We start from the raw sequence: 23,347 nt of genomic DNA, 5'->3' as shown, positions 1-23,347 counted from the left end.
CCCCAGCCATGTCCCCATCCCTGCAACCTTCAACACCCCCCCAGCCACGCACCCCCAATGCCCCCCTGGCCATGCCCCCCCGTGCCCCCCAATGGACACTTCCATGTGCCCCCCAAGCCGTGTCTCAGCCATGACCCCCTCTATGCACCCCCAAGCCATGCATCTCTCCATGCCCCCCGCCATACTCCCACCATGCCCCCCCCAGCCATGTTCCCCTCTAAGTGTCCCTGTCCCCCTCTTCCATGTCCCCTCCCTATGTGCCCCCCCATCTTCTCCCTGCCCCCCCAGCCACATCATCCCAGCCATGTCCCTCCCACCCATGCACCACTTCACCCCCCCCAAGCCACGCACCCCTCCATGCCCCCCCAGCCATGTCCCCCTCTAAGTGTCCCTGTCCCCTCCCTTCCATGTCCCCTCCCTATGTGCCCCCCCCGGTCCCACCCCCCTTGGCCCTGCCCCGTGTCCCGGGGCCGCCCCCGCCTCCCGCCCCGCCGCTCCCTGTTATTTTTCGAATATAAATAGGGGCGGCGGCAGCGCGCGCGGCCCGGGCCCGCGTCCCCCCCCCCCCCCCCCGGAGGTCCCCCCCGAGCCCCCATCCCCCGGTACCGGCATCCTCCCCCCATCCCTGGGTACCGGCCCCGGCCCCGCGCGCGGGACCGGCACAGCCGCGGCTCCCTCCGGGGCAGGGTCAATTCCTTGGTTCCGGGCCGGTCTCGCATGGCGCAGCCGGGCGGGCGGGCGCAGCCGGGCCGGGCGGGCACAGCCCCAGCCGCAGCCCCGGTCCCGGTGAGCTCCCCGGTGACCACGCTGGCGCTGGACATGGACAACCTGGCGGGGCTGGGCAGGTGAGCGGGTACCGAGGGGGGGTTTGGTTTGGGACCCCCCCGTAACCTCCGTTGGTTGGAGGGGGGCACAGGGGGGTCCCCGCGGGCTGACCCCCCCCCCCCTTTCCGCTGTGTCTGCAGCCATTGGGACACCCCGAAGCGGCGGGTGGGGGGGGCGACCCCCCAAAAGCGGGGCGGGGGGAGCCCCCGGGGCTCCGTCTCCTCCGATTCGTCGGATGCGGGTGAGTGAGGGGCGCTGGGGGGGACCCCTCTATTGAGGGGGTGCTGGGGGGGTCCCCTCTGTCCAATGGGGTCTGACCCCCCCCCGGTGCTCCCCTGCCCTTGTTCCCGCAGGCCTGGGGCCGGACTCGCCCCCGGAGCAGGACCCTGCCGTGCTGGAGGACGTGTGAGTGCCCCAGCCCCGTGTCCCCCCGCGGGTCCCCCCTTTTACCCCATCCCAGTGCCCCGGCAGCCTCAGTGGGGCTGAGCCTCCCGCTGTGCCCCCCACGTCTGCTATGGGCGGGGGGGGGAGACCCCATCGTGTGCTGGGGGGGGGGCACCCATTGCAGGCAGGGGCTGGCAGCGGGGGCAGGCAGGAAGCCCATGGGTGCTGCTTGCCAGGGGAGGCCAAGTGCTCTTCCGGGGTTGGTGGCATGGAGGTGGGGGGAATATAGGACGGGGGGGAATATATATATATATATATATGGTGATGGGGGAGAGATATATAAGAAATTATATATATATGTAGGGGGAGATATATATATGGATGGAGATATATATATGGAGAGGGGATATATATATGGAGGGGGGGTGTATATATATGTATGGAGCAGGGAGATAAAGATTTATATGGAGGGGGGATATATATATGGAGGGGGGGTGTATATATATGTATAGAGCAGGGTGATAAAGATTTATATGGATGGGGAGAGATACAGGGATGAGGGATATATGTATGGATGGGGAGGTATGTTAGTATGGATGGGGGGAGATATATGGAGGAGGGATATATATGTAAATACATGTATGGACAGGGGTTACACATATACATCGATGGAGGGATCTTTGGGGGGGCAGCTGCCTTGTGAGGGTACTGAGCCCCCCCTGGCTCCCAGCATCCCCGGCCAGCTCTGGGGGTCCCGGTGCTGCTCTGCCCCCCAGCCCCACGCAGGGTGCGGGGCTCTGCCCCCCCCCGGTTGCCGTTGGCAGGGCCGGGCGCGGCAGATGTGCGGGTGAATGGAGCCGGGGGGGCAGATGGTGACGGGGGGGGGGGTGTCCCATCTGGCCCCGGCCCATGCCCCATTGCGGGGCCATTTGCATACAGGTGGAGAGCGGGGCCCTTTGTGTGCGCGGGGGGGGGGGGCCGCGACCACCCCGGAGTGGGGCCGCGACCCCGGCCTGGGCCAGATGGGGTTTAACCCCTTGTGGGGCTGAGCCCCACGCACTGCGGGGGGGGGGAGCACGGGGAGGGCTGGGGCTGCCCCCCCCCCCCCCCGGGTCTGCGCTGCTTGGTTATGGGGTGCCCCCCCCCCCCAACCACGGCTTCCTTCTCCCCACAGCTTTGAGAAGGCAGTGCTGGAGGTGGGGAGAGTGCTCGAAGAGTGAGTGAATGGGACTGTGCCCCCCCCCCCGTATCCCGGCTGTGCCCCCATTCCCTTCCCTGCATCCCCATCAGGCTCCATCCGTGTTCCTTCGACCCTCTATGGGGAGCTGTGACAGCTCGGGGGGGGTCTCACCCCACTGTGGGTCAAGGGGGGGGGGCTCTGCTGGTCCTGGGGAGCCGGGTTGGACCCCCCCCATCCAGAGCATCTTCTCCCATTCAATCCCTTCTTTTCCCGGCTTCTTGCAGCACAAAGCTCCCTATCCGGAGGATCCACTCGCTGCCGGTGAGTCCTAGGGCTGAGCTGGATCCTGCTGGGATGGGCATGGGAATGGGGATGGGGATGCGGATGGAGCAGGGGCTCTGCAGCCCCTCTGACCCCCCCATTCCCACCCCACAGCCGCAGCTGCTTGGGGCCAGCCCGGTCCTGAGGAACATCTCCCACAGCCGGGAATTCAACAGGAGCTGCGCCCACAGGGGCAGGGAGCAGAGCAGGAGGGAGCCCGAGGCCACGGTGAGGGGCACGGTGCAGGCTGGGCAATGGGGGGGGGGGGAGGCAGGGCCGGGGGGGGTTAACACCGTGTGCCCCCCCCCCCCCAACAGGAGGGGTTCGTGTTCAAGAAGCCGCAGAGGCCGGGGGGGCGCAGCCGGGCTCCCCCCAGCGATGGGGCCATGGACAAGGACCCCTTCACACAGAGACCTGGCTCCGCGCCCGACCTCATGGTAAGAGGGATGGGGGGGTCCTGGGGGGGGGCAATGGGAATGGGGGTGATGCTGAGCCGGGATCCACTGCTCCAGATGTGCTGGGAGACCCCTGGGTGTGGGGGGGGTGATGGGGATGCTCCATAACCAAACAGGGCGGGTGTGGGGCTGGCCCCATCCTGGTGGTGTCCCCCCAGTGTGACCCCCCCGAGAAGGAGAACGTCCCCCAAGGGGAGAGCCCCATCGCGCTGCGGCGCTGCTCCCTGACCTGCTCCATGGGCGAGGAGGACGATGACGGCTTCATGGAGATCCTGGATGAGGAGGAGATGAAGGTTGGGAAGCGGCGTGGATGGGGGGGGCTCTGGGGGGGGAAGCAGCCGGATTCATCCCATCCGTGCTGGTGCTTCCGGCAGAGCGGAGCCGCGGTGCCGCCGGGGATGGAGACGCTGCTGACGGCGCCGCTGGTGAGGAGCCAGGAGCCGGAGCCGGTACGGAGGGGGTCGGGGGTCCCCAAGGTGGGGTCCTGGGGGGGGGGAGGCACCTCCTGGGGGTGGGACCGGGGCGGGAGCCTGGGCCCTGCACCCTCGTGGTGCTGGGGGGGTGATGCCAGAGCCAGGGCAGCTCCATGGGGTGTCCCCAGTGTCCCATGGAGCTGTGCTCAGGATCCCATGAGCTCCATGGATATCCCATGTTCTGTTATCCCAATATCCCGTGGAGATCCATGTGCTCTCCTCAGTGTCCCATGGAGCTCCATGCATTGCTCACAGTGTCCCATGGAGCAGTATTCAGTATCCCATGGAGTTCCATGGGCTGTTCCCAATATCCCATGAGCTACATGGGTTTTCTTTAGCATCCCATGGAGCTCCATCATTGCCCACAGTATCCCATGGAGCTCCACAGGCTGTTCCCAACATCCCATGAGCTCCATGGGCTCTCCTCAATGTCCCATGGAGCTCTGTGCATTGTCCACAATGTCCCAAGGAGCTGTGCTCAATATCCCATGGAGCTCAATGGGCTGTTCCCAGTATCCCGTGGAGCTCCATCATTGCCCGCAGTATCCCATGGGCTGTTCCCAGTATCCCATGGAGCTCCATCATTGCCCGCAGTATCCCATGGGCTGTTCCCAGTATCCCATGGAGCTCCATCATTGCCCGCAGTATCCCATGGGCTGTTCCCAGTATCCCATGGAGCTCCATCATTGCCCGCAGTATCCCATGGGCTGTTCCCAGTATCCCATGGAGCTCCATCATTGCCCGCAGTATCCCATGGGCTGTTCCCAGTATCCCATGGAGCTCCATCATTGCCCGCAGTATCCCATGGGCTGTTCCCAGTATCCCATGGAGCTCCATCATTGCCCGCAGTATCCCATGGGCTGTTCCCAGTATCCCATGGAGCTCCATCATTGCCCGCAGTATCCCATGGGCTGTTCCCAGTATCCCATGGAGCTCCATCATTGCCCGCAGTATCCCATGGGCTGTTCCCAGTATCCCATGGAGCTCCATCATTGCCCGCAGTATCCCATGGGCTGTTCCCAGTATCCCATGGAGCTCCATCATTGCCCGCAGTATCCCATGGGCTGTTCCCAGTATCCCATGGAGCTCCATCATTGCCTGCAGTATCCCATGGGCTGTTCCCAGTATCCCATGGAGCTCCATCATTGCCCGCAGTATCCCATGGGCTGTTCCCAGTATCCCATGGAGCTCCATCATTGCCCGCAGTATCCCATGGGCTGTTCCCAGTATCCCATGGAGCTCCATCATTGCCCGCAGTATCCCATGGGCTGTTCCCAGTATCCCATGGAGCTCCATCATTGCCTGCAGTATCCCATGGGCTGTTCCCAGTATCCCATGGAGCTCCATCATTGCCTGCAGTATCCCATGGGCTGTTCCCAGTATCCCATGGAGCTCCATCATTGCCCGCAGTATCCCATGGGCTGTTCCCAGTATCCCATGGAGCTCCCTGGGCTGTTCCCAGCATCCCAGGATCCCCGTCCCTTCCCGCAGGGCCCCCCGCGGCGCAGCAAGTGCCGGCAGCTCTTCCGCTCGCCCTCCCTGCCCAGCACCGTCATCAGACCCATCCTGAAGCGCATGGACCGGGACCAGGACCGGGACAGCCCGGTCAGGACCAAGCGGCGCCGCAGCGTGGCCGGGACCCCCGGCGCGGAGCCGGTGCTGGAGCCGGTGGGTGATGGGAGCCGGGGCCCGGCCGCGTCCCTCCCGGCCCGGCCCCCCCGCGCTGAGCCCCGCGGTGGGGTCCGGTTGTGTCCCCGCAGGCAGCGCGGCTCCTGCGCTCCCGCTCCCTCCTCTGCCACCAGGACATCGGGGCCCTGCTGGGCAGCGACCACCGGGAGCTCATCGGGGACTTCTCCAAGGTGGGGCCATGGGGGTGCTGCGGGATAATGGGGGTGCTGCGGGGCTATGGGGGTGCTGCGGGGCTATGGGGGTGCTGAGGGGCTATGGGGGTGCTGCGGGATAATGGGGGTGCTGAGGGGCTATGGGGGTGCTGCGGGGCTATGGGGGTGCTGAGGGGCTATGGGGGTGCTGCGGGATAATGGGGGTGCTGCGGGGCTATGGGGGTGCTGAGGGATAATGGGGGTGCTGCGGGGCTATGGGGGTGCTGAGGGATAATGGGGGTGCTGCGGGGCTATGGGGGTGCTGCGGGGCTATGGGGGTGCTGAGGGATAATGGGGGTGCTGTGGGGCTATGGGGGTGCTGTGGGGCTATGGGGGTGCTGCGGGGCTATGGGGGTGCTGAGGGATAATGGGGGTGCTGCGGGGCTATGGGGGTGCTGCGGGGCTATGGGGGTGCTGCGGGGCTATGGGGGTGCAGGTCTGGGGTCTCCCCACGACAGAGCCCATCTCTCCCCCAGGCCTATCTCCTGCAGACGGTGGAGGGGAAGCACCAGGACCTCAAGTACATCTCCCCTGCCATGGTGGGTGAGCAGCAGCCCCCCGACCCCTGCACCCCCCATGGCGCTGGTCCCCCCCGTGCCCCCCCCCCCATGACGGGCTCCCCCCGCAGATGGCGGCGGTGCTGACCGGGCAGTTCAGTGGCCTCATCGAGAGCTGCGTGATCGTGGATTGCCGCTACCCCTACGAGTACGAGGGCGGGCACATCAAGGTGAGGGGACCCCCCCTCCGTGGGCGCCAGAGGGGCTGAGCCCCCCCAAAGGTGCTGGGCACCCCCGAGGGGCTGAGCCCCGGCTGGAGGGATGAAGGCCGATGGTGCCCCAGCCGCTGGGGTGATGCTGGAGACCGGAGGAGGCGAACTGGGGACCCCCCCATTGAAGCTCAGAGGGGCTGAGCCCCCGGCTGGGGGGTGCTTGGGGGCTGTGGGGAGCAAACGGGGCCCCCCCCAGTGAGCACAGGGCCATGGGGGGGGTGACGGCGGCTCCTGTCCCTGCAGGGCGCCGTGAACCTGCCCCTGGAGCAGGACGCGGAGGAGTTCCTGCTCAGGAAGCCCATTGTGCCCTGCGACGCCTCCAAGAGGGTCATCGTCATCTTCCACTGCGAGTTCTCCTCCGAGAGGGGGCCCAGGATGTGAGTGGGGGGCACGGGGGCTGCGGGACCCCCCCTCGGGCATGGCTGGAACCACAACACCCTTGGTGTCCCCTTTGCATCCCTTTGGAATCCTCTTCCATCCCTTTGCATCCCTTTGCATCCCCTTCCATCCTATTGCAATCCTCTTCCATCCCTTTGCATCCCTTTGCATCCCCTTCCATCCTATTGCAATCCTCTTCCATCCCTTTGCATCTCTTTGCATCCCTTTGCATCCCCTTCCATCCTATTGCAATCCTCTTCCATCCCTTTGCATCCCTTTGCATCCCTTTCCATCCCCTTCCATCCTACTGCAATCCTCTTCCATCCCTTTGCATCACCTTTGAATCCCTTTCCACTCCCTTCCATCCCTTTAAGTCCCCTTTAGTCCCTTTGGAATCTTCTTCCATCCTCTTCCATCCCTTTGCATCCTCTTCCATCCCATTGCAATCGTCTTCCATCCCTTTGCATCCCCTTTGCATCCCTTTCCATTCCCTTCCATCCCTTTGTCCCCCCTTCCATCCCTTTGTCCCCCCTTCCATCCCTTTGTCCCCCCTTCCATCCCTTTGTCCCCCCTTCCATCCCTTTGTCCCTCCTTCCATCCCTTTGGAATCCTCTTCCATCCCTTGGTATCCCCTTTGCATCCTTTTCCACCACCTTTGCATCCCTTTCCATTCCCTTGCATCCCTTTATGTCCCCTTCCATCCCATTGCAAGCCTCCTTCATCCCTTTGCATCACCTTTGCATCCCTTTCACCCCCTGCCGTCCCTTCCCATCCATTCCCATCATTTCCCGTCCCCTTCCCCACCCCTTCCCATCCCCTTCCCCTCTCCCGCAGGCTGGAATTAGACGTCATTCCCTATCTACTGCTCATGGCTGGGATTGAACACGGGCAGGGAGGAAGCAGCAGGTCCAAGACCTGGGCTGCAGCGCTTTGTGTCTCGGGGCAGGCAGGGTCAGGGCTCGGTGTGAATTGACCTCAGCGTTCCCATTCCCATTATTCCTCCTTATTCCCGATTATCCCTCTAAATGGCAGTGATCTCTCTGCCAGCCCGGGCCCATCCGGCACTGATTTAGTGCCTCTGAGCTCCTTGGGGGTTAAATCTTCCCTAAGGAATCACTTTGGCATTCCCAGGCTACTGAAAGGGCAGTGATGGAGCAGGGCTGTGGGCATCGCCTGTGCTGGGCTCCGTAGGAGGGATGAAGGAGCCCAGGCTCCTGCTCCTGCAGGAAGCGGTTCCCGTGGTGCCATGGGGATGTTTTCATGGATAAGAAGCAATTCCATGTGTTTGGGATGTCAGGAAGGAAACGCTGAGCTTGAGGCCCAAATCTGGTACTGAGGGGTCACCGGGTGCTGCACAGAGCATCCCGTTGGGATAATGGGAGTGCCTGGAAGGGGAGGCAGGAATGGATGGGCCGGGCAGGCTGACGGGTCTGTGCTGACCGATCTGGTTAGATGGTTCCATGATGGGTTCCATGATGGGTTCCATGATGGGTTCCATGATGGGTTCCATGATGGATTCCATGATGGATTCCATGATGGATTCCATGATGGATTCCATGATGGATTCCATGATGGATTCCATGAGGCTGTGATTGAGGCTGTGATTGATCCCATGATTGATCCCATGAGGCTGTGATTGATCCCATGAGGCTGTGATTGATCCCATGAGGCTGTGATTGAGGCTGTGATTGATCCCATGATTGATCCCATGAGGCTGTGATTGATCCCATGATTGATCCCATGAGGCTGTGATTGATCCCATGAATGATTCCGATTCTAGGATTATGATTCTGGGATTGATTCTATGGATCTATGAACCTGGGATTGATTCCATGACTGATTCTGGGATTGATTCTTTGATTCTGTAATTCCATGAATGATTTTATGGATGATTCTTTGATGCTATGAATGATTCTGATTGTGATTGATTCCGTGATTGACCCTATGGTTCCGTGAATCCGTGTTTGATTCCGTGTCTGACTCCATGATTCCCATTTGATTCTCGGACCCTTCAAGAAAGCCGAGCCCGGGCTCAGGGCCGGGTGGTGCTGAGCCCCTTTACCCTGGTGCTCAGCCTGTGCAAGGAGCCAGGAGCTGGGGCCGGATTGTGCCTGAGCTTCCTTGGGAGCAGCTTCTCCCTCCTTGGCCCCCCTGAGGGCACTGCTTTGGCTTTCCCTGCCCATGGAGCTGAGCTGTGGATGTGCGCTCCCAGGGCTGGGAATTCTTCCATTCCCCCCTACAATAACCCAGGAAAGAGCTGAACTGCAGCCCCTGTGCTCCTCCGGGGAGGTTTGAGTGGGAATGGTTTGAGTGGGAATGGTTTGAGTGGGAATTGCTCATTGGGAACTGATTGGGAATTGTCTGATGGGAACTGCTCATTGGGAATGGTTCATTGGGAATGGTTCATTGGGAATGGTTCATTGGGAATGGTTCATTGGGAACTGATTGGGAATTGTCTGATGGGAATTGTTCACTGGGGACGGTTCATTGGGGACGGTTCATTGGGGACGGTTCATTGGGGACGGTTCATTGGGATCTGCTCCCTGACGGGCTCTCTGCAGGTGCCGGTTCGTGCGGGAGAAGGACCGGGCCTGCAATGAGTACCCCAACCTGCACTACCCCGAGCTCTACGTGCTCAAGGGGGGGTACCGCGAGTTCTTCCCCCAGTACCAGGTGAGCCCCAGCCTGGGGATGGGAGCTGGGTCCCTACCATGGCGGGGGGGGGGGGGGGGGGGGAAGACCCCTTGTGTGCCCCCCCCAGCCCCGAGCATCCCCTCTGGCTGGTGCTGAGCCGTGTCCCGTGGCAGAGCCACTGCGAGCCGCAGGATTACCGGCCCATGCACCACGAGGCCTTCCGGGAGGATCTGCGCCGCTTCCGCCTCAAGAGCCGCACCTGGGCCGGGGAGCGCAGCCGCAGGGAGCTCTACACCCGCCTCAAGGACTGCTGAGGGACCCCCCCCCGCCATGGGGCAGCCCCAAACCCCCCCCCTCCCCCCGCATCGGGACATGGACGGGGGGGGCACAGTTGTGGTTTTACCTCGTTTTACCCCAAAATGGGTTTTGGTTTTGCCCTCAGTAGGGTTGCGTTTGGGGGGGGGGGGGGGCTTCATCCAGGTCCTAAATCACTGCCAGGTTCAGGCTTCCCCCCCCCCAGCCCCTTCCCCTTGCACTATTGGCCCCACAACAGGCACATTCCCCCCGCCCTTAGCCCTGGGGGGGTCTGGAGCTGGGCAGGATCCCCCAAAGAGGTGGGGGGACCCCCCAGTGGGGCTTTATAGGCAGCAAAGCACTTAACCCTGTGGGTGCTGGGGAGGGCACCCCTTGTTGTGATACCCCCCTGCAGCAGCATAACGGGTGCTGTGGGGGGGGTCATGGTGGGTTTGGGGTGATTTGGGTCCCCCCCATCTTATTTAAAGTAATTAGTTCTCTGAGGTTAATTGGGGGGAGGCAGGAAGCGTTTTAACCCCCCCACGTTGGGCTGAGCACTTGCAAGGGAAGCACCATGGGGGGGGCGGGAGCTGCTGCCACCGGGTTGTGCCCCCCCCGCATTGATTATTTGATGTTATTAATTATTAATGGTCCCAATTAATAACTCCTTTGGGAGATGAAAGTAACTGTGTGATGCTGTACTTCCGCCTTTCACCCCGCCCACCAGCCCCTTACCAGCCAATCACCGCGCCGCTCCGCGTCGCCTCATCCAATCACAAGCCGCCGTTGTCACGTGCGGAGGGTTGAGGCCAACCCCTCCGTCACCCACCAATCGCCGCCGTCTCCTCCTTCCGCATCCTCACCCCCGCAGCCAATCGGAGTCGGCGCGGTGAGGGCCCGGACTCCGCCCCCCCTCCGTGGCGGGCCGGGGTCGCGTTGCCATGGTGAGGGCGCTCGTGCTGCTGGCGCTGGGTGGGGAGGGCCCCGCTGGCCAAGCCCCCTCCCGCGTGCTCTGCGCGCGCTTCTTCGGGACCCCCCCTCCCGCCGGGGACCCCCCCGCGGACCCCGCCCGGGAGCGGCTCCGCCGCCAGGAACAGATCGCAGTCGTGGCCAGGTACGGGACAGACCCCCCCTACCGGTACCGGTGGTACAGCCCCGCCCGTGGGACACCCCCTACCGGTACTCTTGGTACAGCCCCATCCATGGGCACCCCCCTACCGGTACCGGTGGTACAGCCCCGCCCGTGGGACACCCCCTACCGGTACCGGTGGTACAGCCCCATCCATGGGCACCCCCCTACCGGTACCGGTGGTACAGCCCCGTGCGTGGAACACCCCCTACCGGTACCCGTGGTACAGCCCCATCCATGGGCACCCCCCTACCGGTACCGGTGGTACAGCCCCGCCCGTGGGACACCCCCTACCGGTACCGGTGGTACAGCCCCATCCATGGGCACCCCCCTACCGGTACCGGTGGTACAGCCCCGCCCGTGGGACACCCCCTACCGGTACCGGTGGTACAGCCCCATCCATGGGCACCCCCCTACCGGTACCGGTGGTACAGCCCCGCCCGTGGGACACCCCCTACCGGTACCGGTGGTACAGCCCCATCCATGGGCACCCCCCTACCGGTACCGGTGGTACAGCCCCGCCCGTGGGACACCCCCTACCGGTACCGGTGGTACAGCCCCATCCATGGGCACCCCCCTACCGGTACCGGTGGTACAGCCCCGCCCGTGGGACACCCCCTACCGGTACCGGTGGTACAGCCCCATCCATGGGCACCCCCCTACCGGTACCGGTGGTACAGCCCCGTGCGTGGGACACCCCCTACCGGTACCGGTGGTACAGCCCCATCCATGGGCACCCCCCTACCGGTACCGGTGGTACAGCCCCGCCCGTGGGACACCCCCTACCGGTACCGGTGGTACAGCCCCATCCATGGGCACCCCCCTACCGGTACCCGTGGTACAGCCCGGTCCATGGGACAACCCCTACTGTTACCTGTGGTATCGCCCTGCCCATGGAACACCCCCCTACCGGTACTTGTGGTACAGCCCGGTCCATGGGGACCCCCCTCTTTATGGGATGCTCCCTACCCATCCCATGGGATCTCCCCTCCATGGGGCTTGGAGACCCATGGGACCCCAAACCCATCCCGGACCCCTTTTGGGGGGACAGGGCTCGACGGGACCCCCGGGGCCGTGACCACGGCCCCGGGGGTCCCGTCGAGCCCTGTCCCCCCAACAGCTGTGGTCCTCCCATCCCTACCGGTATTGGGGTGCTCCTAACACCCGTCCCCCTCTTTTCTCCCCTAGGCAAGTGACCACCCAATGCCTCCTCTGGTGTTCCCTGCCTCACTCCTCCTCTCCTCTCCCCCTTCCCACTGATCCCATCTCCTTCCAGAGCACTCCCTATGGAGTTTTCCAGCTGCCCCCCGGGGACCCCTTTCCCGAGCGGGTGACAGTGACGTGGATCCAAGTGATGGCTTTGGCCTTGGCTTTGGTTTGTGAGCCCCAAGAGAACCTCACCTTGGCTGAGCTCACGCTCCGGCGCCTGGCTGCGTGCTTCCTCACATCCCTCCGGCTCCTGGATCCCGAGGCCAATGCCCTGCTCCATCCGGATGCAGCCGATGGGCTCCTCGAGCGGCTCCTGCCCCACGGGGAGATGCTGTTCCTCAATGAAGGCTTCATCCAAGGCATGGATCGGGAGATGGGCATCAAAAGATCCCGCTGAGATGGGTGCGAAGCGGCCACCGAATCCCAATGGGATGGATGGGAACCAGCCACGGCTCAGGAATAAAGAGCAACGAGGCAGCCAAGAGCAGGGTTTGATCCATTTATCCCTTTAGATGCCATCAGGGGAGGGCTGGAGGGTGCTGATGTCCTTTCCCACATTCCTGCATCCATGCCGGACAATCGAGGACCTGGGTGCACAGACCAGGCGGCTCCATTGTCCCTGGACCGGGATGCTCCATGGTTCCCGGATCATCTGCTATAAATGGATGCTAAACCAGGGGTGGTTTTCCCCATAGAAGGTCCTGGAAGCTTCTCACCATCAGCCCAATGGGTGCCGGGTGCCTCCATCCCCTCCATGTGGGACCCTCGGTCAGGGTTGTCCCCATTGGGTGCTGTGAGGGGTCCCTGGTGTGGGATGGGGCGGCAGGAGATGGGTTTGTCACCTCGGGATAAGAGGGATCCTGGTGGGAATGGGGCACTGGTGGGGGGGGTGTAACTTGGTCCCGGTGCATTGGGAACACTATGAACAGGCACCGGAGCAGGATGTGCCCATGCACGGTGAGTGGGGGCAGGTTATGGGTGCCAGGAGTGCTGGGAATGGGCTGGGTGCTGCTGGTGGAGCTGTGGGTGCAGGGGGGGTCCTGGGATCCCATCCCACTGCGATACCAGGGTGAGGGGATGGATCCAGGGGACCCCCGTGGCAGCAAAGGGCATGGGAGGGATGGGCAGAGGGGCTGGGGGGTTTAGAGTGATGGAGCCATGGGATGGGTTGGGCTGGAAGGGACCTTAAAGCTCCTCCAGCTCCAAGCCCTGTCCCAAGGCAGGGACCCCTTCCACTGGAGCAGCTTGCTCCAAGCCCCTGTGTCCAACCTGGCCTTGAACACTGCCAGGGATGGGGCAGCCACAGCTTCTCCATTCAACCCCTTCCAATGCCCCCCACCCTCAGCGTGAAGAACTTCCCTGTATCCCATCCACCTCTTCCAGCTGGAAGCCCGAACTCCTCCTCCCGTCCCCACACGCTGTTGTGGGAGCCCCTCTCCAGGTTTCCTGTGTCCCCTTCAGGCACTGGAGCTGCTCCCAGGTCCCTCTCCAGGCTGACCCCTCCCGGCTCTCCCATCCCAGGGCTCTGGGGGTGATGGAACCCCCTCTCCATGGGCAAGGCCAGAGGCAGGCGCAGGAGGTGCAGTGGGAGCAGTTTAATCACAGCCCAGCGCCGGGGTGCAGGCACTGCCTGGCTTTGGGGGGAGCAGAGGTCCCTGGGGACCATGGGGCTGGCGGCGGCTCCAGCACCACGGCGGGCTCAGGGCACGCTCAGGTCCCTCTTGCAGACCCAGGGGAAGGAGAAGTTGCAGTTGTGGTCGTTCCAGAGCCCGTTGCCCACGGGGTGGATCTGGGCGCAGCTCTCCCGGCCCCACGGCCCGTGGTCGGTGCTGTCCGGCTGCCTCGGCGCCCAGAAGCTGCTGGGTCACAGTGGGGTCGGTGGGGGGGTGCTGGGGGTGCCGGGGTCCCCCCTGTGCCCCCCAAGCCCCGCTCACCTCTGCGCCTGGCTGTAGGCAGTCCCGTCCACCCAGTGCCAGGAGCCCGCCGGGCCCGTGGCCGTCAGCCCAATCCAATAGGATCCTCCTCTTGCCTCCCGTGCCAGGTAGTCCTGAGGGATGTGGGACAGGCAGGGAATACGGGCAGGAGGGAGCACGGACAGGGGCCATGAGCAAGGGTATGGGCAGTGGGTACAGGCAGGAGTGGGCACAGGGCAGGGGATGGTGTGGATGGGGGGTATAGGCACAGATAGGGGCCACGGGCAGGGGTACCTGCAGCAGGAGAGGAGACCTCTCCAGGCAGAAGAGGGCATGGGCAGGAAAGGGCACAGGGGGCATAGGCAGGGGGTATGGGCAGGGTTTACAGGCAGGAGAGGACATGGGCAGGGGTATGGGCAGGAAAAGGTACAGATGGGGATACAGGCAGAAGAGGGCATGGGCAGGGGTATGGGCAGGGGTATAAGCAGGAGATGGCACAGATCAGGGTCAGGAGAAGGCATGGACAGAGGGCACAGATGGGGGTACAGGCAGGGGACGTGGGCAGGGGGTATGGGCAGTGGGTAATGGTGAGGAGAAGGCATGGATAGAGGGCACGGGTAGGGGGTACGGGCAGGAGGTACCGGCAGGGGGTACAGGCAGCACCTGCTCGTCGGGGCCGGTGACGGAGGTGAGGTGCGCGTGCACGGCGCGGCAGGCGGCCTCGGCATCGTGCCAGGGCTTGCGGTCCCCCGAGAAGAAGTAGATGTGGCCGCGGTGGTGCCGCCAGCCCAGAGCCAGCGCCTGCAGCCACCGGCCTGCAGCACCAATGGTCACACACCGGGGGCACCCCCCGGGACACCCCCCCCCTCCCCGCGCATCCCCGTTCGTTACCGAGCTGCTCCTTCCGCTTCTGCATCGCTGCCAGGCTCTCAGCGGGGCTCCGGGTACCTGCGGGGGTCAGGAGAGGCGATGGGCAGGGATACAGGCAGGGGGTGCGGGCAGGGGCTGGGGTACGGGGGCAGCCCCATGCTCCCTCTCACCATCGGGGTCAGGCAGCAGCTGGGTCCCGACTGCTGCGAGCTCTGCCCGCGCTGCCCGCAGCTCTGCCTGGCCCTGCATGTCTGGGGGAGACAAGGCACAGGTCACGTCCTGCCAGCCCCTGCCTGCTCCTGTCCCCGTCCCCTGCCAGCCGCTGCCCGCTGCCCGCCCCAGCAGCACTCACGCAGGATGATGACCGCCGCCAGCGCTGCCCCCAGCACCAGCACCAGGCCGGTGCCCGTGGCCAGAGCGGTGCTGAGCGCACAGCGGGACGCGGCCGGAGCGGAGCGGGGACCTGCGGGAGAGAGGCAGGGGGCGCCCTGAGCCGGGGACCGGTACCGGGGTGCTCTGAGCTGGGTGCCGGTACCGGGGGTGCCCCGAGCCGGGTGCCGGTACCGGGCGTGCCCCGAGCCGGGTACCGGTACCGGGGATGCTCTGAGCTGGGTGCCGGTACCGGGGTGCTCTGAGCTGGGGACCGGTACCGGGGATGCTCTGAGCCGGGTACCGGTACCGGGGATGCTCTGAGCTGGGTGCCGGTACCGGGGGTGCTCTGAGCTGGATGCCGGTACCGGGCGTGCCCCGAGCCGGGTACCGGTACCGGGGGTGCTCTGAGCTGGGTGCCGGTACCGGGGGTGCTCTGAGCTGGGTGCCGGTACCGGGGATGCTCTGAGCCGGGGACCGGTACCGGGGGCGCGGGGCTCACCTCGGGCCGGGCTGGGCGGGTACTGGATCTGCAGCCGCTCGTAGAGGTCTGGCTCGGCCGCGGCCATGCCCGGTTCTTGCCACAGCGCCGGGAAAGGGAAGCCGGGGTCTGTGGGTGCCAGTTCCTGCGTCACTCGGGTCCCCCGCCCCGGGCGGCTCCGCACGGGGACATCGGCAGCGGGCAGGGCCCGGGAGCTGCCTGGCCCCCATCCCGGGTCACATCCCTGCATCCCAAGGGACATCCCAAAGGCGGGCGGTGCTTTGTGCCCTCCAAACAGTCGGGAAGCCCCAGATCCCAGGAGGGATCCGGCTCCCTGCTCCCAGTGAGCGGTGGTGCAGGGTGGGAAGCAGCAGCAGTGCCCGGCTGGGATGAAGGATGCCCAGGTCAGGCGTTATCCCGTTGGATCCACGCTGGATCACGAATGGGAGCCGCCATCCAGGCCGGGGGAGGGCACTGCAATGGGCACCGCACGGGCTGGAGATCCCCACTCCCGGTGACCCCAAATCGGGGTCTGTACCTGCTGCCATGGGGCTGTGTGGGGACAGCCCCGGCCCTGCTCTGGGAACACCGGGATGCACCGGAACACTCTGGATCTATGGATCCAATGTGGCTGTTGCGCAAGGGGTGACTCAGGGCCCCAGCACCCATCCCTAAGGGCATGGATGCTGCGGGAGGATGAGCCAAGCGGGAGGAGGAAGGAAGCGGTTGTGCAAGGGCTGAATCATCACCTCCGCTCTTCCCCTTTGCTCCTGGAACAGGGCTTGCCCCATCCCAGGTGGAGAATCCCGCTCTTCCCCTTGCTCCCTGCCACATCTCCGATAACAGGGCCCGAATCCATGGTGAACCATGCTCTCCATGAGGCCTCCATAGGGCTCCGCGCCTCCTCCTCGTTGCGTGTTGTACCTTCCTGTACCTCCAATTCCGGGATCCAGAGCATGCCCACGGGCACTGGCTGAGCCCTGGGGATGGCCACGAGCCTCACGTCACCCCTTGGAGCATCCGAGATGCTCTGCACTGGCACCGGACGTGAGCACGATGCCATCAGGGTATCCTGGTGGTCCCGCATCAAGGAGTGGGCAGGGAGGGATGGTCCCTGCCCGGGAGCATCCTGTGTGCGCCTGGCTCCACACCCCCGTCCCTCGGCACTGCATTCCCGCCTGCTTCCTGTTGGAAGGGGCCTCAAGCTCATCCAGGTCCAACTCTTCCCTTTTCCAGCTGGAAGCCGCAGCTCCTCCTCCCATCCCTGCATCCCTTGTCCAAAGCCCGGGTTTCCTGCAGCCCCTTCAGGCACCGGAGCTGCTCCGGGGTCTCTTCCCCAGGCTCACCATTCCCAGCTCTGTCCCATAGGGATGCGCACCCACATCCCCCCCAGCTCCCATTCCGGGGGCCTGCACCCCTGCTCGCGCAGGACCGGAGCCGCAGCTCCCAGCGTTCCAGCAGGGCGGAGCGGCCTCCTCCGGGCGCGGCCTCACGGGGGCCACCACAGCGGATGGAGCGGCCCGGAGGGAAACCTGGAGCGCCGGGACGGGGGGGGTGGACCCCGGAGGGAATGGGAACGTCTGTCCCAGTGCCATCCTGTTCCATAGGGATAAAGGCTTCCATAAGACCCCCAACGTGTCCCCATGGCAGTGACGGCCCCAGACGTCCCCAGAGGGACGGGGAAGGGACGGGGCAGGGGGACACAGGGACAACCCCCAGGGACCCTGCTTGAGCCCAGATGAGCTCAGCGGACCCCAAGCAGCGGCCCTCACCCCAGCGGATCCCAAAGGAGCCCACCTCATCCCAATGGATCTCATCTCATCCCAGTGGATCCCAGCCAACCCCCGGCTCCCTCCGCCATTCCCCTCTCAAAATGGCGGCCGCAGCCCGCCGTCAGCGTCTGCCCGCAACCAAGATGGCTGACGCGGGGCGGAGCTTCTGCAGTGACGTCACCGCAACGGGCCTCGCCCCCCGCGCAAGATGGTGGTTGCCCTCATCCAAGATGGAGGAAGGCACAGGGGGAAGAAGGAGCGCTCTGCCCTCCTCTAAGATGGCGGGCGCGGCGTCAGCGCGGCTCCCCTGGCGCACAGCCTCTTTGTTACGCGCTGGGCGTAGGGGCGGGGCGGGAGAAAGCGAAAGTGGTGTTGGGACCGGAACGGCGGTGGCGGGACCGGGAACGGGACAGGGAACGGGAACGGGAACGGGAACGGGAACAGGAGAGGCAGCGGGAGAGCGAGCGGGGCCCGCTCCGGCGGGCGGTGGCAGGGCAGACAGGCCCCACCCAGGCGCGGCGCGGGCGCCCCCTGCCGTCCCGGAGGAGCAACGGGGGTAGCCCCGGGGGGTCCCCCCGTTGCGGGCTGCGGGACGCGGGGACCCCCCGGCCGGTGCGGGCCATGTCGCGGCTGGAGGCCGTGGCCAACGTGGCCCTGCGGGTGCCGGGGCTGGCGCTGCTGGACCTGCTCTACCGCTGGGACCCGGCGGCCCTCGGGGAGCTGCTGCGGCCGCGCCGCGGGGACCCCCTCCTCCTGCGCGCCCCCGCGCTCCGCGGCGCGCACTGCATGGGTGAGGGGGGAGCGGGGACACGGGGGGGGCACCCCGGGGTGGGATGGGCAGGAGGAGGACAGGGAGGGGGAGCCCAGGGAATGGCGGTGTTGGGACGTGGGGGGCACATCCCAAGGAGGGACATGGGGGGACAGCCCAGGGCATGGAGAGGTTGCGGACAGCGGGGTGCATCCCGAGGGATGGGCATGGGGGGGACACCCCAAGGGATGACGGGGCTGGGGACACAAGGGGACAGCCACAACCTCGTGGCATGGCTGGGCTGTGGCCATAAGGGTACATCCCAGGGGCTGGTTGGGGGGGACGCTACAGGGGATGGACATGAGGACGTGTGTCATACCATGGCCGGTTGGGGCCATAAGGGCTCATCCCAAGGGATGCGCAGGGTGGGGACATCCCAAGGGATGGATAAGTTGGGGGCACAAGGAGGCACCCTAAGGGATGGCCAGGTTAGGAACACGCAGAGGGACGTGTAGCCATGGGGAGGACGGTGTCCAGCCTGGGGACACCCCAAGGTGCTGTCCATGTTCAGGGTGTCACCGCGCCAGCCCCTGTCACCCTCTTGCTGTGGCTGTCCTGGCGCCAGCTCCGTGTCCCCCCCGCTGTGTCCCTGCCCCCCCCCAACGCCAATGGGGGCACTGAGCGGGGGCTCAGCATCACCCCCGGCCCCTCTGCGCAGGCCACGTCGTGTCCCTGGTGCTGCTGCTGCTGCCGCTGCGCTCGCTGGTGAAGCTCTACCTGCACCTCCTCACCGGGCTGCTGCTCAGCGCCGGCCACTCGCTGGCCAGGTGACACCGGGGACATGGGGGGGGCACCGGCGCCATGGAGGGCACCGGATCCGACCCTCTCTCCATGCAGGGACTATGTGCACCGTGAGCTGGAGGCCGGCTTCCAGGGCGCTGTGTTCAGTGAGCCCGCGGCGCTCAGGGCCTCCATCAGCACCCTGGCAGGTGAGCGGGGGGGAGGCACGGACAGGGGCTGGGAGGGGGTGCGGGGGTGCTGGGTGAGGAGCAGCTCCCTCCCCATGACCCGGTCCAGATCCCGCCCTGTGCTGGGTGCACCCCAGAGCGTGAGCAGCAGCGCAGGGAGGGGATCCTGCCCCTCTGCTGTGGGAAGGGGAGACCTGAGAGCAGCTCCAGAGCCTAAAGGGGCTGCAGGGAACCTGGAGAGGGGCTTGGGACAAGGGATGCGGGGATGGGATGAGGAGAAACAGCTTCCAGCTGGAAGAGGGCAGAGGTGGATGGGATACAGGGAAGTTCTTCCCTATGAGGCTGGTGGGACATGGGAATGGGTTAAATGGAGAAGCTGTGGCTGCCCCATCCCTGGCAGTGTTCAAGGCCAGGTTGGACACAGGGGCTTGGAGCAAGCTGCTCCAGTGGAAGGGGTCCTGGGGTTGGGACCGGATGAGCTTTAAGCTCCCTCCCAACCCCTCCATGCCATGTCCCCTGTCAGGACCCAGTGGGTGTCACCGTGCGGGGCTGTGCCCTGCATCCCTGACCCCGCTGTCCTGGCCTCGCAGCCCAGCTCTGCCTCTGTGCCCTGTGCTCGCTGCTGCTGCGGTGCCGGCGGCCGTGGCTGCTGCTGGCGCCGGCGCTGCCGGTGCTGGCGCGGCTCTGCGGGCTGCCCCCCCCCGCGCTGCCGCTGCTCCACGCCGTGGCCTCGCTGCTCACCCTCACCGTGGTGCTCTGCCTGCTGGGCCCCCGCCTCCTCGGCCCCCTCCGCCTGGCCGCCGCCGCCTGCAGGGAGGTGATGGAGGTGAGCGAGGCTGCGCCCTCCCCTCCTGCCCCACACGTGTGGGGCAGCCCTGCTGAGCGCCCTGTCCCCGCAGGTGCTGGAGCTGTCCCGGCTGCTGGCCCTGGGGCTGTCCCTATGGAGCCGGCTGGCCGTCCCCCTCCTCTTCCTCGTCTTTTGGCTGGTGCTGTTCTCCCTGCAGCTCTGCACCTTCCTCACCTCATCCAGCACCCCCCTGACCACGCAGAGCTTCCTCTTCCTCCTCCTCAGCAGGTAGGAGCGGGCAGCCCGGCCGAGCCCGGGCTCCTGGGATGAGGATGAGGAGGGGCCGGTGGTCGGGATGCTCCCGGCGGGCCCATGACCACGGCTCCGTTGCAGTGCGGCCGAGTGCTGCAGCACTCCCTACTCCCTGCTCGGCCTCACCTTCACCGTCTCCTACCTGGCCCTGGGCATCCTCAGCCTCTGCAAGTTCTACCTGATGGGGTTCAGCGCCTTCCACACCGGCAACGGCATGCACCGGTGAGCTGGGCTGGGCACAGGGACAGGCACCGGTGAGCTGGGCTGGGCACAGGGACAGGCACCGGTGAGCTGGGATGGGCACAGGGACAGGCACCAGTGAGCTGGGATGGGCACAGGGACAGGCACCGGTGAGCTGGGATGGGCACAGGGACAGGCACCGGTGAGCTGGGATGGGCACAGGGACAGGCACCGGTGAGCCAGGGACACAGACAGGGAACACAAGCCCACGTCCCTCCGCACACCCCAGGTTTCGTGCTGGAGCCCAGCACAGGATGGGGAGCACGAGGGTGACACAGGGAATCTGGGGGCACACGAGGAGTGCAGGGGGGTGCCCGTTGCGGGGCCACCCCCAGGGATGGGGACGCTGAGGCTGTGGTGCAGACGGCACAAGGGGTGGATGAGCTGGGGACACAAGGGGACAGCGCAGGGCACGGCCAGGTCCCGGAGCTGCCTCACGCCCTGCTCTGGCAGGGGGGTGACGGAGGGGGTGACGCTGCTGCTGCTGGCGCTGCAGACGGGGCTGCTGGACCTGCAGGTGCTGCAGAGGACCTTCCTGCTCAGCATCATCCTCTTCATCGTGCTCACCTCCACGCTCCAGTCCATGATCGAGATCGCAGACCCCATCCTGCTGGCGCTGGGGGCCTCCCGCAACAGGTACCGGGCTGGGGCCGGGTCGGGGCCTGGAAGCGATGTCCCTGGGGTGGATGCATCCCCACTGAGCTCTCTTCATCCCATAGGAGCCCCTGGAAGCACTTCCGTGGTGTCAGCATGTGCCTCTTCCTGCTGGTGTTCCCCTGCTTCATGGCCTACAGGATCGCCCACTTCTTCCAGCTGGATTTCTGGCTGCTCATCCTGGTCTCCAGCTGCATGCTCACCTCGCTGCAGGTGCAGGGCGCAGCATCCCTCGGGCACTGCGGGGGGGATGAGCCGCCTCAATAGAGCTGCATCCCACCTGCATCGGGTGTGGGAGAGGGACCTGCACCGGGGGCGCAGCAGTGGGATAACGGGTGGTGGGATCAGCTGGAACGGGAGATTCCGGTTGGATCTGGGGGTGGTGGGACATTGGGATGGGTTGGACGGAGGAGCTGTGGCTGCCCCATCCCTGGCAGTGCTCAAGGATGCTGCAGTGGAGGGGTCCCTGCCCGGGGCAGGGGATGGAGCTGGGGGGGGGTTTAAGGTCCCTTGGAGCCGAGCCGCGCGGTGCCTGCCCCCGCAGGTGATGGGCACGCTCCTCATCTACGCGCTCTTCATGGTGGAGCTGGTGCAGGCGGCGCCGCTGGAGCGCATGGACGAGGTCATTTACTGCGTGACGGCCGCCAGCCGCGTGCTGGAGTTCCTGGTGGCGCTCAGCGTGGTGGCCTACGGGGCCTGGGAGGCGCTGGGGGGGCAGTGGAGCTGGGTGGGCGCCTGCGTCCTGCTCATCCACTGCTACCTCAACGTGTGGCTGCGGGCGCGCTCGGGCTGGCGCAGCCTCCGCCTGCGCCGGGGGGCGGCCAGGAAGGTGCGGGCCCTGCCGAGGGCCACGCGCGGGCAACTGCGGCTCCACGACGACGTCTGCGCCATCTGCTTCCAGGTGAGCCCCATCCCTGCTGGGTGCTGTGGGTACTGCGGGTGCCGGGGGTGCTGGGGGTGCCGTGGGTGCCATTGGTGCCGCGGGTGCTGCGGGTGCTGGAGGTGCTGCGGGTGCTGTGGGTGCTGTGGTTGCTGTGGGTGCTGCGGGTGCTGTGGGTGCTGCGGGTACTGCGGGCACTGTGGGTGCTGTGGGTGCCGCGGGCACTGTGGGTGCTGTGGGTGCTGTGGGTGCTGCGGGTGCCGTGTGCCGGTGCTGACACCGCGCTGTGCCCGCAGGACATGGCCGTGGCCGTCGTCACCCCCTGCAGCCACTTCTTCCACGCCTCCTGCCTGCGCAAGTGGCTCTATGTGCAGGACACGTGCCCCATGTGCCACCAGCAGCTCCCGCCGGCCGGCCCCGGGCACGGGCAGGACCAGAAGGAGGAGGAGGAGGAGGGCAGCAGCGGGAGAGCCCGGCCGGAGCCGGATGGAGGCGATGGGGATGAGGGGCTGGAGGATGCAGGAGCCAGCGCAGCGTCCCCAGAGCATGGGGCTGGGGACCACGGCCGCCATCACCCTCCTCCTCCTGACGCCTGCAGCCCTCCCCCCAGTGCCACGCAGCATCCGGCCCCCCCTGAGCTCAGTGCCAGGGGGGAGAGTGGGGACCCCCGCAGCAGCCAGCACCCCCCCTAGCACCGCAGCCTGGCACCGCGGCAACGGGGGCCCCCATGGGGGACAGGGCCCCCCCCATGGCACCGGTGTCCCCAAGCCCCTGCGACCACAAGGACTCTGTAGCAATAAAACCAAGGGGACACGGCTGCGCCCGAGGTCAGGGCTGCTCCGGTCACCCGTGATGGGACGTGACAGCGTGTCCGGGGGGGACGGTGCTGCTGTGGGTCTGGGTGCCCCATGGGTGCACTGTGGGTGCTGTCTGGGGTTACCCCATGAGATGGGGCGGGTGCTGGGTGACTTGGCAGGGGGGGTTCCGGGGGTGGCCTGGGCTTGGTGTGGGTCTGGTGTGGGACTGCAGGGACTTGGCATGGGCCTGGCACGGGATGGTGTGGGTCTGGCAGGGGTTTGGTGTGGACGTGGCATGGGATGCAGTGGGCTTAGCATGGGTCTGGCATGGCACAGGCTTGATGCGAGTCTGGCAGGGGATGGCATGAGTCTGGCAGGAGCTTGGCATGGGATGGCCTGGGCTTGGTGTGGGTCTGGCAGGGGATAACGTGGGCTCATCTTGAGCTGCCTTTCCCAATGCAGCTGCCAGCCCCTTCCCTGTCCCATCCCTGTGCCCATCCCTGTGTCCATCTCCACCCCAGGCAGACGGGGCTGGGCCCAGCCCTGCCCAGGGCCCCCATCCCCATCCCTGCAGGGGGGGATCCGGCCCCCCCGGTGCCGGCGGCAGGGTTGGGGGGGGCAGCGC

The 23,347-nt window shown here is 65.8% G+C and overlaps 4 protein-coding genes across 18 annotated transcripts; 3 read left to right on the top strand and 1 right to left on the bottom strand.

Annotated features, from left to right (window-relative positions):
• The first annotated feature begins 612 nt into the window (after positions 1-612).
• Positions 613-10,269, top strand: CDC25B (cell division cycle 25B). Of its 2 annotated transcripts, XM_080624147.1 has the most exons (16): positions 613-845; positions 966-1,066; positions 1,179-1,230; positions 2,384-2,425; positions 2,674-2,710; positions 2,825-2,938; positions 3,028-3,147; positions 3,324-3,458; positions 3,540-3,614; positions 5,130-5,306; positions 5,399-5,497; positions 5,995-6,057; positions 6,147-6,245; positions 6,531-6,664; positions 9,227-9,338; positions 9,473-10,269. In XM_080624147.1, the coding sequence occupies exons 1-16, from the start codon at positions 718-720 to the stop codon at positions 9,611-9,613; spliced, it is 1,629 nt and encodes a 542-aa protein (XP_080480273.1). In that variant the 5' UTR covers positions 613-717; the 3' UTR covers positions 9,614-10,269. The 2 variants fall into 2 exon arrangements, with proteins under 2 accessions (XP_080480273.1, XP_080480274.1); XM_080624148.1 differs by lacking the exon at positions 2,384-2,425.
• Positions 10,270-10,438: 169 nt separating this feature from the next.
• AP5S1 (adaptor related protein complex 5 subunit sigma 1) lies at positions 10,439-12,403 on the top strand. Its single transcript, XM_080624162.1, has 2 exons — positions 10,439-10,707; positions 11,911-12,403. The coding sequence occupies exons 1-2, from the start codon at positions 10,535-10,537 to the stop codon at positions 12,326-12,328; spliced, it is 591 nt and encodes a 196-aa protein (XP_080480288.1). The 5' UTR covers positions 10,439-10,534; the 3' UTR covers positions 12,329-12,403.
• A 1,108-nt stretch (positions 12,404-13,511) lies between these two features.
• On the bottom strand, positions 13,512-17,469 carry LOC308218880 (C-type lectin domain family 4 member G-like). Of its 14 annotated transcripts, none has more exons than XM_080613366.1 (8): positions 17,362-17,469; positions 16,314-17,160; positions 15,586-15,693; positions 15,067-15,177; positions 14,885-14,965; positions 14,736-14,792; positions 13,866-14,659; positions 13,512-13,790 (listed from the first exon to the last, which is right to left on the bottom strand). In XM_080613366.1, exons 2-8 carry the CDS (start codon positions 16,440-16,442, stop codon positions 13,631-13,633), a joined length of 1,440 nt encoding a protein of 479 aa, XP_080469492.1. In that variant the 5' UTR covers positions 16,443-17,160; positions 17,362-17,469; the 3' UTR covers positions 13,512-13,630. The 14 variants fall into 14 exon arrangements, with proteins under 14 accessions (XP_080469492.1, XP_080469490.1, XP_080469487.1 ...); XM_080613364.1 differs by lacking the exon at positions 16,314-17,160 and having other exon boundaries at positions 13,866-13,978; positions 14,508-14,582; positions 17,362-17,461; XM_080613361.1 differs by having other exon boundaries at positions 13,866-13,978; positions 14,508-14,582; positions 16,314-17,457.
• A 279-nt stretch (positions 17,470-17,748) lies between these two features.
• On the top strand, positions 17,749-22,756 carry LOC308223886 (RING finger protein 145-like). The gene is made up of 10 exons (XM_080623388.1): positions 17,749-18,126; positions 18,803-18,911; positions 18,982-19,073; positions 19,643-19,878; positions 19,952-20,127; positions 20,233-20,373; positions 20,845-21,027; positions 21,111-21,258; positions 21,590-21,946; positions 22,222-22,756. Exons 1-10 carry the CDS (start codon positions 17,958-17,960, stop codon positions 22,615-22,617), a joined length of 2,007 nt encoding a protein of 668 aa, XP_080479514.1. The 5' UTR covers positions 17,749-17,957; the 3' UTR covers positions 22,618-22,756.
• Positions 22,757-23,347: the final 591 nt, after the last annotated feature.

This window comes from Psittacula echo, assembly GCF_963264785.1.
Source record: "Psittacula echo genome assembly, chromosome: 1".
Taxonomy (NCBI): Eukaryota; Metazoa; Chordata; class Aves; order Psittaciformes; family Psittacidae; genus Psittacula; species Psittacula echo.
The sequence above is the reverse complement of the archived record's forward strand: the minus strand, read 5'-3'. Positions and strand labels throughout refer to the sequence as shown.

Excerpts from the sequence above, each read along its gene's own strand:
- CDC25B (XM_080624147.1), top strand. The coding sequence starts at position 718 with ATGGCGCAGCCGGGCGGGCGGGCGCAGCCGGGCCGGGCGGGCACAGCC. Across the intron at positions 3,459-3,539 it reads TGGATGAGGAGGAGATGAAG|AGCGGAGCCGCGGTGCCGCC; the intron begins GTTGGGAAGCGG and ends TGCTTCCGGCAG. Across the intron at positions 6,246-6,530 it reads ACGAGGGCGGGCACATCAAG|GGCGCCGTGAACCTGCCCCT; the intron begins GTGAGGGGACCC and ends CTGTCCCTGCAG.
- AP5S1 (XM_080624162.1), top strand. The coding sequence starts at position 10,535 with ATGGTGAGGGCGCTCGTGCTGCTGGCGCTGGGTGGGGAGGGCCCCGCT. Across the intron at positions 10,708-11,910 it reads CAGATCGCAGTCGTGGCCAG|GCAAGTGACCACCCAATGCC; the intron begins GTACGGGACAGA and ends TTTCTCCCCTAG.
- LOC308218880 (XM_080613366.1), bottom strand. The coding sequence starts at position 16,442 with ATGGAGAGCATGGTTCACCATGGATTCGGGCCCTGTTATCGGAGATGT. Across the intron at positions 15,694-16,313 it reads AGCAAAGGGGAAGAGCGGAG|ACCCCGGCTTCCCTTTCCCG; the intron begins GTGATGATTCAG and ends TGGCACCCACAG. Across the intron at positions 14,793-14,884 it reads GCTGCTGCCTGACCCCGATG|GTACCCGGAGCCCCGCTGAG; the intron begins GTGAGAGGGAGC and ends TGACCCCCGCAG.
- LOC308223886 (XM_080623388.1), top strand. The coding sequence starts at position 17,958 with ATGTCGCGGCTGGAGGCCGTGGCCAACGTGGCCCTGCGGGTGCCGGGG. Across the intron at positions 18,912-18,981 it reads GCCGGCCACTCGCTGGCCAG|GGACTATGTGCACCGTGAGC; the intron begins GTGACACCGGGG and ends CTCTCCATGCAG. Across the intron at positions 21,259-21,589 it reads GCATGCTCACCTCGCTGCAG|GTGATGGGCACGCTCCTCAT; the intron begins GTGCAGGGCGCA and ends CTGCCCCCGCAG.